Source organism: Heptranchias perlo, chromosome 33 (assembly GCF_035084215.1).
Source record: "Heptranchias perlo isolate sHepPer1 chromosome 33, sHepPer1.hap1, whole genome shotgun sequence".
NCBI classification, from domain to species: domain Eukaryota; kingdom Metazoa; phylum Chordata; class Chondrichthyes; order Hexanchiformes; family Hexanchidae; genus Heptranchias; species Heptranchias perlo.
In genome coordinates this window covers 341,155-357,469 of record NC_090357.1, presented here as the reverse complement: position 1 = coordinate 357,469, position 16,315 = coordinate 341,155, and the positions used below count along the sequence as shown (strand labels likewise).

At 45.7% G+C, this 16,315-nt stretch overlaps 1 protein-coding gene across 1 annotated transcript in view; it reads right to left on the bottom strand.

Moving 5' to 3' along the window:
* The window catches only part of tecta (tectorin alpha), a 76,626-nt gene extending 64,895 nt beyond the window's left edge, over positions 1–11,731 (bottom strand). The window contains exons 1-8 of the mRNA XM_067970699.1: positions 11,652–11,731; positions 11,521–11,585; positions 11,302–11,441; positions 6,719–7,006; positions 5,985–6,122; positions 5,391–5,556; positions 3,523–3,935; positions 1,153–1,723 (exon numbers count right to left, since the gene is read on the bottom strand). Coding sequence (XP_067826800.1) covers positions 1,153–1,723; positions 3,523–3,935; positions 5,391–5,556; positions 5,985–6,122; positions 6,719–7,006; positions 11,302–11,441; positions 11,521–11,585; positions 11,652–11,731 — 1,861 coding nt within the window. The remainder of the gene's footprint in view (positions 1–1,152; positions 1,724–3,522; positions 3,936–5,390; positions 5,557–5,984; positions 6,123–6,718; positions 7,007–11,301; positions 11,442–11,520; positions 11,586–11,651) is intronic.
* Positions 11,732–16,315: the final 4,584 nt, after the last annotated feature.

The window sequence follows — 16,315 nt, the reverse complement described above, 5'->3', positions numbered from 1 at the left end:
GGGGCTGAATGGCCTACTCCTGTTCCTATGTTCCTAATTGTTTCTTAAATGATCTCACAGTTTTTGATTCCACCCCTCTCCTGGGAGTCCATTCCATGCATTAATCAATCTTTGTGCAAAGAAGAACTTTCTGATATCAGTCTTAAAATGATCCTTTATGAGTCTGAACCTGGGTCCATGGACTTAATCTTGCAATTTAGTTGTAATTAGAAAGTAATTTTCCAGATTTCCTTTTGTAATATAATCTCCTGAGTTCACTCTGGATAATCAATTCCATTATTTTAAACTGAATGGATGACTAATGGGTCATTGCCTGTGTCTGTTCTGTCACTCTTTTTGAAATGTGCATTACATTAGCCTGTATCCAAGACATTGATCCAGCCCTGAAATCTTCTCCCTAGTTTCTCTTTGCACTTTGGGATAAATACCATCTGCCCCATGGGATTTGTTTGTACTCGGCCCTTTTAACTCATCTAGGACTTCCATCCATTTATATCAATGAGGATGAGATTTGCAGTGATGACAGAGTTGTAATGTATGGAGGGCTTTAACTATCCGAGGGAAGTCTAGAATAAGACGAAAGATTGTGGAGAGGGCTTTCTAGGATACCACCAGGATTGTTTCCTTAATCAGGATGTTGCCTTACCAATAGGGAAGGATGAAGTACTGGATCTGGTGTGAGTAATGAAGCAATCCGAAGATTAGAGGACACCCGGAAAATAGGTAAAGAAAAATGAGTCAAAGATAAATGTGTCAGGCTGGAAATTAGTCAATGAACGTTTACATGGACAATGGGCTCATTCTAAGAAAGATGAAATAAAACTGGAAAGTCCTTTGACTGATGCCCATTGTTAGAATATTTTAATGTCATTTCTCTGGTAAATTTATCCCTCATTTTATTTCAGTCACAATGTCATTCTGCAGTTTGCTTTTCTGTACCAAAAACCATTCCTTTTGTAGATTGCTCATCCTGTTCTAAGCAAAGTCTTTCTCAGCCCTCATTCATTGTACATGACTGTGCATAGCATCTATCACATTCAAGGGCAAACAGGAATTGAAACAATTTTCAAACAGGATAAAAAATTAAAACAAGGACAAAGCCACAAATAAAGAGCCAGATGTTTCACAGTGCCCCGGTTCAAGTATTCCTACCGCAGAAGGTGCGTGATCTCCAGGGTCCGATGGTGATTCCCACAGCCTGGCAGCTCAGAGCATAGGCCTGAATGGCCTGGCAGAGAGTGGTGATGTTGTCTCGATTTGCGCACATGTCATACACACAGCTGATCACGAAGCTAATGGGGTCCACAACCGTGCGACAGTCCCGGAACGGTCCGTCCGTCTTGTTCATGATGCCGCAGTAGTCGGTTCTGTAATAGAAGGACTCAGTCTGCGGGTCGCACACGCTGCAGTTTTCTGCACAGCCATGTTTACAGAACCAGTCTGAGTCATCAGTCTGCCAGCTGCTCCCCAACTCCGCCAGCGAATCCGAGGGGGTACCTTCTGGGAGCAGGTTATCGTCCGCTGGGTTGTTATTGAAGTTGCCGCACAGTCCACAGGTGTTATTGAGATAGGAGCTGGGCAACGAGATCGAGGCGTAATGTTCACCATCAAAAGTTAACAACAAACCAAAATCTGTCTCCACCGCTGTCGCGACTCCGCTACGATAAACTTTAATCGCTCCCATCTCCAGCTGCACCGGCAACGTAGCGGCCAAGCCGTCTACCTGAGAAGCAAAAAGCACAGCAGCTCATCTCATGTGGACCGGATGCAACAAATCCCCGTCAGTTGCTACTCGGCATCACCTGGATTCCACCCCCTCCCTCGCCTAGCCTCCCCTCCCTCCTCCTCCTCCTAGCCTCCCCTCCCTCCTCCTCCTCCTCCTAGCCTCCCCTCCCTCCTCCTCCTCCTCCTAGCCTCCCCTCCCTCCTCCTCCTCCCTGCTCCCCCTTCCCACCCACCCCCAATAGTAACTTTCAAAAGGGAATTGGATGAATAGTTGAAAAGGAAAAATTTGCAGGGCTATGGGGAAAAAGCAGTTCCACATCGTTCACCTGAGGAAGGAGGAAGCCTCCGAAAGCTTGTGAATTTAAAATAAAATTGCTGGACTATAACTTGGTGTTGTAAAATTGTTTACAATTGTCAACCCCAGTCCATCACCGGCATCTCCACATCGGGAAAAAGCAGGAGAGCGGGACCAATTGGATAGGTCTTTCAGAGAGCTGACACAGGCGTGATGGGAGAAACGGCCTTCTCCTGCGCTGTAAGATTCTATAAGAAGGACCTTAGGTTTTTCCAAGTGTGTTTAATGAGCCGAAGGGTCTTCCTAATCGCTATTTACTAGTGATCTTGCGATATACAAAAAAAAACACTGGTCTTAATTGCCCCTGAATCTGAGCTGCCTGCAATTGTTAGGGGAAACTACAAACAGCCAAGTTACAATCTCATCAACAATTTCATGCCATAATAATGTGATTTATTTCTGAGGGATTTAACTCCATTTCAGTCCTGATTGTTTTGCCGGGCTGTGCATTCCTCATTCCTGTGGAATCAGGTTTGACGCTCCGCCACATACTCCCCGCTCTGCGCCACCCACTTACACCAACTGGGGAGATTAAAAATGCTAATTCTGCCTTTCAACGGCAACGTAACTTGAAGAGTTTGAAATAATAAGATTCGGTTGGCAAACCACCACAAGTGTCTTTTGAAGTGGAGTTAACGGTAATTACATAAAAACATACTCTGGACCCAATCTTTAGGCAGAAGGTCACAATGATTTCAGAGACAGTATGATGGGCCGAATGGCCACCTTCTGTGCCGGAACTTTCTATGATACCCGTGCGATCACATCAGCTGAATACACAGGACCTCATTTCAGCAAATTCCTCCTTTATTATTTCCTGCTTCTTGAGGGGTTGAATTTCAGTGAGGATTCTCCCGATTAATAGCCAGAACTTCAGAGGATAATTTATGGTAACCCCGGAGAAATCAGGGGTTCCGTGGATCTTCCGCCCAAATTAGGGCAAACGATCAGGAGAATCCCTGATAAAATTAATGGCATCTATCTCCAAACAGTTGTGGGTTAGATGCAAAGCTCCCTCTACGCGGCACCATCAAGCAACACCAGGTTATAGTCCAACAGTATTTGCAGATCAGGTCCAGCACGGTTTGAGCTACAAAGTTTGTGCCTTAACCCAAAACTCGGGCGGAGGAAGCTCTCCTGCAGCAACCAACTGAGTGACGCCAAACCAGAGCAGAATTCCGGATAGTTTGTGGTGGTGCCTCGTCGTTATTAGGAAATGGGCTGAAAATATATTTCACTTTGGCTCCTTGTCGTGGGCAGAACATCGAGAAGTTCAGCTGCTCAATGTGGCCTTCATTTGACCTCAGACTCTCGAGGTGAAAGGTCAGCACCAGCCTGGCCGCAGTGTTTAATTACTGATCATTTTCAATTGCAAAATGGTGGAAAATCATCTTTCTAATGACAAGTTTTGCAAAGATTTGATTTTGAAATTTGTGAACTCACCATGACCTGGCTCGAGTTGCCTCTGGGAATGACGATGCTGTGGGAGTAAACGGTCAGTTTGATATTTCTCAGCCAAGACACCGTGGTTCCCAGCCGGTTCTCGTTCTTGGACTCGATGCTGAAGTTGGGCAGATTCTCCAGCTCCCAGCACGGTTTTGAAAGGACGTAGGAACAAGTTCCCTGGAAATGGTACAGGAACCCGTCGAAGGTGTGGTAATGCGGGTCCCCAAACACAACACACGAAGCGGTCTGAGTGGGAACACAGCGGTAAACCCCATCGACAGAGTGACACTGCTCAAACTGGCCGCACGACATGTTCTGACAGTGGATTCTGTTCCCTAAATCCAGACACCGGCATTTCCTTTCACATCTGTCGTCAATCCAAAAAACATCTCCGCGACGGAAAAACTGCCCTGGAACAGAAAACAGCCAATCACAACTAAAGGAGGTGGTAATGTTGCGAATCATAGAAAGGTTACAGCAAGGAAGGAGGCCATTCGGCCGATCGAGTCCGTGCCAGCTCTATGCAAGAGCAATCCAGCCAGTCCCACTCCCCCGCCCTATCCCCATAGTCCTGCAAAAAAAATTTCTTTCAATAACAGCAACCGTTACAGAGCTGGGCGCAGTTACTGAGGTGGGTATGATCGTCCATCGAATGTCACCCATCTCCTTCTGGAATGTGCCTTTGCAAAGAAAGTCTGGAGAGAGATGTAGTGGTATCTGTCGAGGTTCATTCTGAGCAGCTCCATAACACAGGATTCTGTGCTCTACGGCTGTTCCCAGGGATGCACACCGAGACAGACATCAACTGCTGCTGGAAGACCATCAACTCGGTGAAAGACGCCCTTTGGTCTGCCTGAAGCTTGCTGGTCTTCCAGTGCAACGAGCTGTCCTCGACCGAGTGTTGCAGACTGGCACATCCCAAGGTCCAGGACTATGTGCTCAGGGATGAACTGAAGCAAAGGCTCTGGGGGGAAAGGCTACTGTTTAGAGCCCTCAGTCCATTGTATACTGAGCTGCTATAATCATCGAAAAATCCCCTTGGGCAGAATGTAAAATACAAATTTATGTGATGAAATGTAATGAATCTGTAATGAATAAACTGTATTGATTGTAATGCAATGAGGCACCCTAGAGTGTCATGAACTGTAATTATGTACGATGTGTATCTGTATTGTTGGAATCATATTTGAACTGTACTTTATGTAACCTGCAAATTGTATAATCTGTATTGTGTACGTTTGAAATGTGATATGACGACTATATTGTATGTATTGTTGCAAATTTTATGAATAAAGTATATTTTTTGAAAAAAAAGTCTCCCAGAACAGCATTGCAAAATTATGGAACCTATTCATAAACCTGGAGGAGGGTCGCTGGGGAAAGGTCGCTCTCGGTACAGAATTCAGCACAAACATTTGGAAAGTGAATGCGTGGTAACCTCACCTGGTCCAATCAATCCCAGAGCCTAGCGTGTCACTGGCCACGTGACCTCAAAGATTATGAATGAGATTTGAACGGTGCCTGACTGACGGTGAGTCCCACACCCACCGACCCAGCTCCCTGAAGCCCCTTCCTCCCGCCGCAAACAATTGCAGCGAATCGGCGGCTCCACAAACCCGAACATTCTTTATTTGTAGAAAGTAGATCTGAGATTTTTTTTATATAAAACTCAAGAGTTATGCTTAAACACCATCCCCAGAGAATTTTTGTTAATGAGTTAATTTTGCAAAAGCTGGAAGAGTAACCGAAGGCTCCGCGCTCATCGGTATAATCGGTACAGGCTTCTGATCAACTGACCCGCGGCGATTCACTCGGTGGCGATGTGCGGCTTCCATTGGCACCGTGTTAGCAATCTCGGTACTTACCGTTCCGGCTGCAACCATTTGAAGGGTCAATCGTATCTGCGTCTATTTTAAAAATCCAGCGCCCCGGGAAGTTCACATTACTGGTCTGTTCGATGTTCATCATCTCAGAGGTTCGGGAAGTGGGCAGGCTGAAAAAGTGACTGGTATCCCCACCATTGAAACCTGCCTGAACATTACCGGAGGGGAGACAAGAATCGTTAATATCCCGCAGACACGAGCAACGAGTCATTTAATCAAGGGATTCAGATAGAAGAACAGTCCAAGCGTATCAGAGACACGCCCGAGCTAGTTTTCTATTATCTTGAATTTGATTCTAAACAGAGGAGATTATCATTGATTAAATATCTCCACAGATCACAAACTTTGCTAACCTGATTTTGTTTAGTTTTAGTCCAGTGAGATAAGAGTTTCAGCAAAACCCTTCCGGTAAATCAGAATATAGAACAAGTCTTCCCCATAACACTTGTGTGGATTTCAGCTTTAATTAGACCCGATAGAAACCTTCGATCCACTTTCTCGCTATCCGATCCCGCCAAGTTATTTCACTCACTTTACAAACTATTTTAGTGTTGGTCAAAGTTGGGGAAATCTGACCTGCGCCGCGGAGCCTCCAACTCCGGTCAGTGGGTCTCCTCCACTCGCAGTCCCTGTTGTCCAGTAAATATCAACGTAGTTAAACATGGCAAAGGAGCTTCTTTCATCCGTGATCAGCACACACTGAAAGGTGTTCATCTATCGACCACAAACCACAGGGGTTAGAGACAAGTATCACGGTCACACACCCAGTCTAAGCAAAAGGCTGATTCTAACCACAGGGGAATAGATCAAAGAACTCGTTAGGAATTTACAGCGTTACTAATGTTTACATAGATTATCCCTCCCAATAATTGGCTAGACGGATGTTTTAACCCACAAGCGAACATCATTTACCGATTAAACCTGTCAGATTTGCAAGACGCCTTATTACTGCCCAGATGTGTTTCAACGCCATTTACCACATGGAATATAAAATGAGGGTTCGTCAACAAGGAGTCTCGAAAGGGGACCCCTCCCCCCATCTCCACCCCCGCACCCCCCCGCCCCTCCCCCATCTCCCCCCCCCCCCCCCGGGAGCAGGAAGGAGACTTGCTGTTTGTACGGTAGTTTGGTCAGAAAGATCACTTTAACCTGCGTACGATGTAATGACATTAGGCATTGGATGGACACCGTCCCATATAACAGGGGCACACACCCCGCCAACGATCGAAACACAGCCTCTCCGCCCAAAGGGTTACCCCCTGTGCGGAAACAAGTGTGAGCCCCTCCACAGCATCGCGGGCTCCGATTACCGGGGTGGTTGAACCGCCTCCGTAGAAGGTGACTTTGTACCAGGTGGCGATGAACACCCAGGTGGCTGAGAAGGAAGTCTGGTCCTTGAAGTTCTTCCTGATGTCTTTGGTGGCTTTTTGCAGGATGCCAGGGTCAGTGCTCTCTCTGTAATACACGTTCCCTTTGATTCCATTATGAACATCAGCCCAGAATGGAGCAATGAACGAGCGACCGTCGGAGAGAGGGAAAGCCTCCGGGGTGAACTGGCTGACTTGTACATTGAAGGATATCACGCCATTGTTATTCACCTGGCAGATAGGATAGAGTATTCATTAAATATATACCCTTCAGACAATAACTAACAACTCGATTTATAACAACAACATTCTAAATTGGGGAAAGGCCAATTTTGATGGTATTAGACAGGAATTTTCAGAAGTTGATTGGGAGAGTCTGTTGGCAGGCAAAGGGACGTCTGGTAAGTGGGAGGCTTTCAAAAGTCTGTTAACCAGGGTTCAGGGTAAGCACATTCCTTATAAAGTGAAGGGCAAGGCTGGTAGAAGTAGGGAACCTTGGATGACTCGGGAGATTGAGGCCCTAGTCAAAAAGAAGAAGGAGGCATATGACATGCATAGACAGCTGGGATCAAGTGGATCCCTTGCAGAGTATAAAGATTGCCAGAGTAGAGTTAAGAGAGAAATTAGGAGGGCAAAAAGGGGACATGAGATTGCTTTGGCAGATAAGGCAAAGGAGAATCCAAAGAGCTTCTACAAATACGTAAAGGGCAAAAGAGTAACTTGGGAGAGAGTAGGGCCTCTTAAGGATCAACAAGGTCATCTATGTGCGGAACCACAAGAGATGGGTGAGATCCTAAATGAATATTTCACATCGGTATTTACGGTTGACAAAGGCATGGATGTTAGGGAACTTGGGGAAATAAATAGTGATGTCTTGAGGAGTGTACATATTACAGAGAGGGAGGTGCTGGAAGTCTTAATGCGCATCAAGGTAGATAAATCTCCGGGACCTGATGAAATGTATCCCAGGACGTTATGGGAGGTTAGGGAGGAAATTGCGGGTCCCCTAGCAGAGATATTTGAATCATCGACAGCTACAGGTGAGGTGCCTGAAGATTGGAGGGTAGCAAATGTTGTGCCTTTGTTTAAGAAGGGAGGCAGGGAAAAGCCTGGGAACTACAGACCAGTGAGCCTGACATCTGTAGTGGGTAAGTTGTTAGAGGGTATTCTGAGGGACAGGATCTACAGGCATTTGGAGAGGCAGGGACTGATTAGGAACAGTCAGCATGGTTTTGTGAGAGGAAAATCATGTCTCACGAATTTGATTGAGTTTTTTGAAGGGGTAACCAAGAAGATAGATGAGGGCTGTGCAGTAGACGTGGTCTACATGGACTTCAGCAAAGCATTTGACAAGGTACCACATGGTAGGTTGTTACATAAGGTTAAATCTCACGGGATCCAAGGTGAGGTAGCCAATTGGATACAAAATTGGATTGACGACAGAAGACAGAGGGTGGTTGTGGAGGGTTGTTTTTCAAACTGGATGCCTGTGTCCAGCGGTGTGCCTCAGGGATCGGTGCTGGGTCCGCTGTTATTTGTTATTTATATTAATGATTTGGATGAGAATTTAGGAGGCATGGTTAGTAAGTTTGCAGATGACACCAAGATTGGTGGCATTGTGGACAGTGAAGAAGGTTATCTAGGATTGCAACGGGATCTTGATAAATTGGGCCAGTGGGCCGATGAATGGCAGATGGAGTTTAATTTAGATAAATGTGAGGTGATGCATTTTGGTAGATCGAATCGGGCCAGGACCTACTCCGTTAATGGTAGGGCGTTGGGGAGAGTTATAGAACAAAGAGATCTAGGAGTACAGGTTCATAGCTCCTTGAAAGTGGAGTCACAGGTGGATAGGGTGGTGAAGAAGGCATTCAGCATGCTTGGTTTCATTGGTCAGAACATTGAATACAGGAATTGGGACGTCTTGTTGAAGTTGTACAAGACATTAGTAAGGCCACACTTGGAATACTGTGGACAGTTCTGGTCACCCTATTATAGAAAGGATATTATTAAACTAGAAAGAGTGCAGAAAAGATTTACTAGGATGCTACTGGGACTTGATGGTTTGACTTATAGGGAGAGGTTGGATAGACTGAGACTTTTTTCCCTGGAGAGTAGGAGGTTTAGGGGTGATCTTATAGAAGTCTATAAAATAATGAGGAGCATAGATAAGGTAGATAGTCAAAATCTTTTCCCAAAGGTAGGGGAGTCTATAACGAGGGGGCATAGATTTAAGGTGAGAGGGGAGAGATACAAAAGGGTCCAGAGGGGCAATTTTTTCACTCAAAGGGTGGTGAGTGTCTGGAACGAGCTGCCAGAGGCAGTAGTAGAGGCGGGTACAATTTTGTCTTTTAAAAAGTATTTGGACAGTTACATCGGTAAGATGGGTATAGAGGGATATGGGCCAAGTGCAGGCAATTGGGACTAGCTTAGTGGTATAAACTGGGGAATAGGGACATGTTGGGTCGAAGGGCCTGTTTCCATGTTGTAAACTTCTATGATTCTATAACATAACTCTCGCTAATACAAGAAGCCAAACATCACTGGTCCACATGGAGTTCCGTTTTGTTGTGGTCAACGGAACTCATTTTCAAACTTAAGTGTAAAGAATTTTTTTTTATTCGTTCACGGGATGTGGGCGTCGCTGGTGAGGCCGGCATTTATTGCCCATCCCTAATTGCCATTGAGAAGGTGGTGGTGAGCCGCCTTCTTGAACCGCTGCAGTCCGTGTGGTGAAGGTTCTCCCACAGTGCTGTTAGGAAGGGAGTTCCAGGATTTTGACCCAGTGATGATGAAGGAACGGCGATATATTTCCAAGTCGGGATGGTGTGTGACTTGGAGGGGAACGTGCAGGTGGTGTTGTTCCCATGTGCCTGCTGCTCTTGTCCTTCTAGGTGGTAGAGGTCGCGGGTTTGGGAGGTGCTGTCGAAGAAGCCTTGGCGAGTTGCTGCAGTGCATCCTGTGGATGGTACACACTGCAGCCACAGTGCACTGGTGGTGAAGGGAATGAATGTTTAGGGTGGTGGATGGGGTGCCAATCAAGCGGGCTGCTTTGTCCTGGATGGCATCGAGCTTCTTGAGTGTTGTTGGAGCTGCACTCATCCAGGCAAGTGGAGAGTATTCCATCACACTCCTGACTTATGCCTTATAGATGTTGGAAAGGCTTTGGGGAGTCAGGAGGTGGGTCACTCGCCGCAGAATACCCAGCCTCTGACCTGCTCTTGTAGCCACAGTATTTATATGGCTGGTCCAGTTGAGTTTCTGGTCAATGGTGATCCCCAGGATGTTGATGGTGGGGGATTCGGCAATGGTAATGCCGTTGAATGTCAAGGGGAGATGGTTAGAATCTCTCTTGTTGGAGATGGTCATTGTCTGGCACGAATGTTACTTGCCACTTATCAGCCCAAGCCTGGATGTTGTCCAGGTCTTGCTGCATACAGGCTCGGACTGCTTCATTATTTGAGGGGTTGCGAATGGAACTGAACACTGTACAATCATCAGCGAACATCCCCATTTCTGACCTTATGATGGAGGGAAGATCATTGATGAAGCAGCTGAAGAGGGTTGGGCCTTGGACACTGCCCTGAGGAACTCCTGCAGCAATGTCCTGGGGCTGAGATGATTGGCCTCCAACAACCACTACCATCTTCCTTTGTGCTATGTATGACTCCAGCCACTGGAGAGTTTTCCCCCTGATTCCCATTGACTTCAATTTTACTAGGGCTCCTTGGTGCCACACTCGGTCAAATGCTGCCTTGATGTCAAGGGCAGTCACTCTCAGCTCACCTCTGGAATTCAGCTCTTTTGTCCATGTTTGGACCAAGGATGTAATGAGGTCTGGTGCCGAGTGGTCCTGACGGAACCCAAACTGAGCATCGGTGAGCAGGTTATTGGTGAGTAAGTGCCGCTTGATAGCACTGTCGACGACACCTTCCATCACTTTGCTGATGATTGAGAGTAGACTGATGGGGTGGTAATTGGCCGGATTGGATTTGTCCTGCTTTTTGTGGACAGGACATACCTGGGCAATTTTCCACATTGTCGGGTAGATGCCAGTGTTGTAGCTGTACTGGAACAGCTTGGCTAGAGGCGCAGCTAGTTCTGGAGCACAAGTCTTCAGCGCTACAGCTGGGATGTTGTCGGGGCCCATAGCCTTTGCTGTATCCAGTGCACTCAACCATTTCTTGATATCACGTGGAGTGAATCGAATTGGCTGAAGACTGGCTTCTGTGATGGTGGGGATATCGGGAGGAGGCAGAGATGGATCATCCACTCTGCACTTCTGGCTGAAGGTGGTTGCAAACGTTTCAGCCTTGTCTTTTGCACTCACGTGCTGGACTGCGCCATCATTGAGGATGGGGATGTTTACAGAGCCTCCTCCTCCCGTTAGTTGTTTAATTGATATGATTCCAAGACGTCGTTTGCAAAAATTTAAACCACACATAATTACAAAAATAATGTGGAAGAGGCGCATCACTTTATAGCGTGTGTTACGCAACATTTCATAACACAAACCGGTTACTCACATACAGAGACCTCTGACCCATTGCGAAAAACGGGAAAGTGATTGATAGAGGAATTTCTGTTGAGCCGCCGTCATCTACCTTCGGAGTCTCGCTGTCCATGTTCCTGGTTCCAAACGGATACAGCAACTCTAAGCATAACACTGAAAAAGAAATAGAGATTGATGGAAAAGGAGAACATCTATGCTCAGAACACTCTATAACTTTCCCAAAATCACTGACCTCCATTGCAGGCCACTGTCAGAATGATGTAAATCGGCACAGCCAGAGAGCTGGGAACCATGATCCTGCAACAGAAAAAAGGGGGATATGATGCCTTCCTTTATTATCAAAATAATATTTATTTTATTTACCTGTCATCGCATTTACTTTTTGAAGCTAACTCTGTTGTGTCCTTTCCTTTCCCTTGTCTCCAGATCCCAGACCCTTCCATCTTAGCCCTAAATGCAGCCTCTCCAAGCTCATCTGGTCGATAAGACTCACTTCCTGCTCCCAAGAACCTATTTCCACTGAACGTCTGTCTCCCATCCTCCTTTCCTGGCCCCTATTACAGCTGACAGTGAGTGGTCCTCTCTCTGCAGGCACCATCCCCTTCCCTTCAAAACCAACATTAACCACCCCCTTCACAAAAAATGCCCTCGACCCTCCTGTCTTTGCCAATTACCACTCAATCTTCAACCTCCCATTCCTTCCAAGGTCCTTGAACACGTGGCAGCATCCCAGCTCCACCCCCAGGTCTCCTGTAATTCCCTGTTTCAATCCATTCAGTCAGGCTTCCATCCTTCCCTCAGAACCAGAATGGCCCTAAACAAAATCACACAATATTCTCTGTGATTGTGACCATGGTACTTTAACCTCTCTGCAGCATTCAACATGGCGGCCCATGCCATCTTCCTCCATTTCCCAACTTCATGGGATTGCCTTTGCATGAACCCATTCCTGGTATTCTGAATGTAGCCAGTGCATGTGCAGCAATGGCATCTCTTCCCTCCCACACACCATCACCTCCAGAGTTCTCCAAGGGTTTATCTTTGGACCCTTCTCTTCCTCATTTATATGCTTCACCTTGGTGACATCATTTACAAGCACAGGATCAGCTTCCACACATATGCCGATGAAATCCAGTTCTATATCACCTTCATTCATTGATCCCTTCACTGCCTCTGTGTTCTCACACTGTTCCACATTCAATTTTCGCCACTCCTGACCACTCATATCCAAGCACCTGTCCCTTTTGCTGAGCCCTGTCTGTGAAGCAGCTTCTGGCCTTTTTTATGTTAAAGGCGTTATGTAAATGTAAGTTGTTGAAAGCAGAAATCCAATTCAGCCAAATATTCCAAACCAGGCAGTGTGAACAAGATAGGTTATTAACTCAAGAGAACGTAGGAGTGGAACCAACCCTTCCTCTCTCACATTCTGGACAAACTTTCTATGGTCATAAACAGGACAGAACTTTTTGTTGACCCCAAGATATCTCAATTCCATTTGATTTACAGGTCCATTGATCCTGGTGTCATAGAACCGTCTCCACAGGCAGACTTCTTACTCCTGAGACTGATCTCTGTCTTCTCCAGCTGCTAAAACACCTCAAATCAGCAAATTATGGCCATTTAGGTACACACTACTTTCATTATAATAATGGCTGCAGTTACTCAGGTCACCAGATGTAACGTCGCCTAGTTTCATTGGACCTCTCTCGATCCCAGTTCTGTAGCTGTCTTACTGATGCTTTCAATGTTAAGCTTTAAATCACACTTAAACCCCATTGCTTTACTTAAACCCCATTGCTTTACTTAAACCGCATTGCTTTACTTAAACCCCATTGCTTTACTTAAACCCCATTGCTTTACTTAAACCGCATTGCTTTACTTAAACCCCATTGCTTTACTTAAACCCCATTGCTTTACTTAAACCGCATTGCTTTACTTAAACCCCATTGCTTTACTTAAACCCCATTGCTTTACTTAAACCGCATTGCTTTACTTAAACCCCATTGCTTTACTTAAACCGCATTGCTTTACTTAAACCCCATTGCTTTACTTAAACCGCATTGCTTTACTTAAACCCCATTGCTTTACTTAAACCCCATTGCTTTACTTAAACCCCATTGCTTCTTCCGTTACTTGGCTGCCCTCTAGTACCAATCACAAAGCAATCCCAGTGCAACCACAACAAAGGCTATGGACCCTGACAACATCCCGGCTATAGTGCTGAAGACTTGTGCTCCAGAACTAGCCGCACCTCTAGCCAAACTGTTCCAGTACAGCTACAACACTGGCATCTACATCTATTTGCCCAGGTACGTCCTGTCCACAAAAAACAGGACAAATCCAATCCGGCCAATTACCGCCCCATCAGTCTACTCTCAATCATCAGCAAAGTGATAGAAGGTGTCGTCGACAGTGCTATCAAGCGGCACTTACTCACCAATAATCTGCTCACCGATGCTCAGTTTGGGTTCCACCAGGACCACTCGGCTCCAGACCTCATTACAGCCTTGGTCCAAACATGGGCAAAAGAGCTGAATTCCAGAGGTGAGGCAGCATTTGACTGAGTGTGGCACCAAGGAGCCCTAGTAAAATTGAAGTCAATGGGAATCAGGGGGAAAACTCTCCAGTGGCTGGAGTCATACCTAGTACAAAGATGGTAGTGGTTGTTGGAGGCCAATCATCTCAGCCCCAGGACATTGCTGCAGGAGTTCCTCAGGGCAGTGGTCTTGGCCCAACCATCTTCAGCTGCTTCATCAATGACCTTCCCTCCATCATAAGGTCTATGAGGAGACTAGAAGGGGTAGATGCTGAGGGGATGTTTCTCTTTGTGGGAGAAAATAGAACCCTTAGAACTAGGGGCCACAGTTTAAAAATAAGGGGTCTCCCATTTAAGACAGAGATGAGGAGAAATTATTTCTCTCAGAGGGTCGTGAGTCTGTGGAACTCCCTTCCCCAGAGAGCGGTGGAGGCAGGGTCATTGAATATTTTTAAGGTGGAGTTAGATAGATTCCTGATTAACAAGGGAGTCAAAGGTTATAGTAGGTAGACGGGAATGTAAAGTTGAGGTCACAATCAGATGAGCCATGATCTTATCAAATGGCAGAGCAGGCTCGAGGGGCCGAATGGCCTACTCCTGCTCTTAATTCGTCTGCTCGTATAGTCATACGTACCTCAATAAATTCAGATTAATTGTGAATTGCACGATTCGCTCAGTCTCTAAACAACCGACATCCCAAAATTAGATAGAAATCTGATTTTCCCAGTGAAACGGAAAATCCCTTCCATTTCCGCCTTCTGTAATAAGAACAGAACACAAGAAATAGAAGCACGAGTAGGCCATACGGCCCCTTGAGCCTGCTCCGCCATTTGATAAGATCATGGCTGATCTTTGACCTCAACTCCTCTTTCCTGCCCAATCCCCATATCCCTTCATTCCCCTAGAGTCCAAAAATCTATCGATCTCAGCCTTGAATATACTCAACGACTCAGCATCCACAGCCGTCTGGGGTAAAGAATTACAAAGATTCACAATCCTCTGAGTGAAGAAATTCCTCCTCATCTCTGTCTTAAATGGCCAACCCCATATCCTGTGACTATGCCCCCTAGTTCTAGACCCCCCAGCCAAGGGAAACAATCTCTCAGCATCTACCCTGTCGAGCCCCCTCAGAATCTTATATGTTTCAACCAGACCACCTCTCATTCTTCTAAACTCCAGAGAGTATCGGCCCAGTCTACTCAACCTCTCCTCATAGGACAACCCTTTCATCTCAGGAATCAATCTAGTGAACCAAGGCAAGTATATCCTTCCTTAGATAAGGAGACCAAAACTGTACACAGTACTCCAGGTGTGGTCTCACTAAGGCCCTGTACAATTGTAATAAGACTTCCTTACTCTTGTACTCCAACCCCCTTGCAATAAAGGCCAACATCCCATTTGCGTTCCTAATTGCTTGCTGTACCTGCATGCTAATTTTTTGTGTTTCGTGTACCAGGACACCCAAATCCCTCTGAACACCAACATTTAATAGTTGCTCACCATTTTAAAAATATTCTGTTTTTCTATTCTTCCTACCAAAGTGAATAACTTCACATTTCCCCACATTATACTCCATCTGCCACCTTCTTACCCACTCACTTAACCTGCCTACATCCCTTTGCAGACTCTTTGTGTCCTCCTCACAGCTTACTTTCCCACCTAGCTTTGTATCGTCAGCAAACTTGGATGCGTTACATTCGGTCCCTTCATCTAAGCTATTTAGATGGTAAATAGCTGAGGCCCCAGCACCGATCCTTGTGGCACCCCACTAGTTACAGCCCGCCAACGTGAAAATGACCCGTTTATTCCCACTCTCTGTTTTCTGTCTGTTAACCAATCCTCTATCCATGCTAATATATTACCCCCAACCCCATGAGCCCTTATCTTGCATAACAAACTTTTATGTGGCACCTCATCCAATGCCTTTTGAAAATCCAAATATACTACATTCACTGATTCCCTTTATCTACCCTGCTAGGTACATCCTCAAAAAACTCTAATAGATTTGTCAAGCATGATTTCCCTTTCATAAAACCATGTTGACTCTGCCTAATCATATTATGATTTTCTAAATGCCCTGATACTCCTGATGACTTATGTCAGGCTAACTGGCCTATAGTTCCCTGTTTTCTCTCTCCCTCCTTTCTTGAATAGCGGGGTTACATTTGATACCTTCCAATCTGCTGGGACCGTTCTAGAATCTAGAGAATTTTGGAAGATCACAACCAATGCATCCACTATCTCTGTAGCCATCTCTTTTAGAACCCTAGGATGTAGGTCATCAAGTTCAGGGAAGCCCATTAGTTTTTCCAGTACTTTTTCTCTACGGAAATTAATTACTTTAAGTTCCTCACTCTCATTAGCCCCTTGGTTCCCCAGTGTTTCTGGTATGTTTTTTTGTATCTTCTACTGTGAAGACCAATACAAAATATTTTGTATATATATGTTATATATAACGTCTCTGTCATTTCTTTATTCCCCATTATAATTT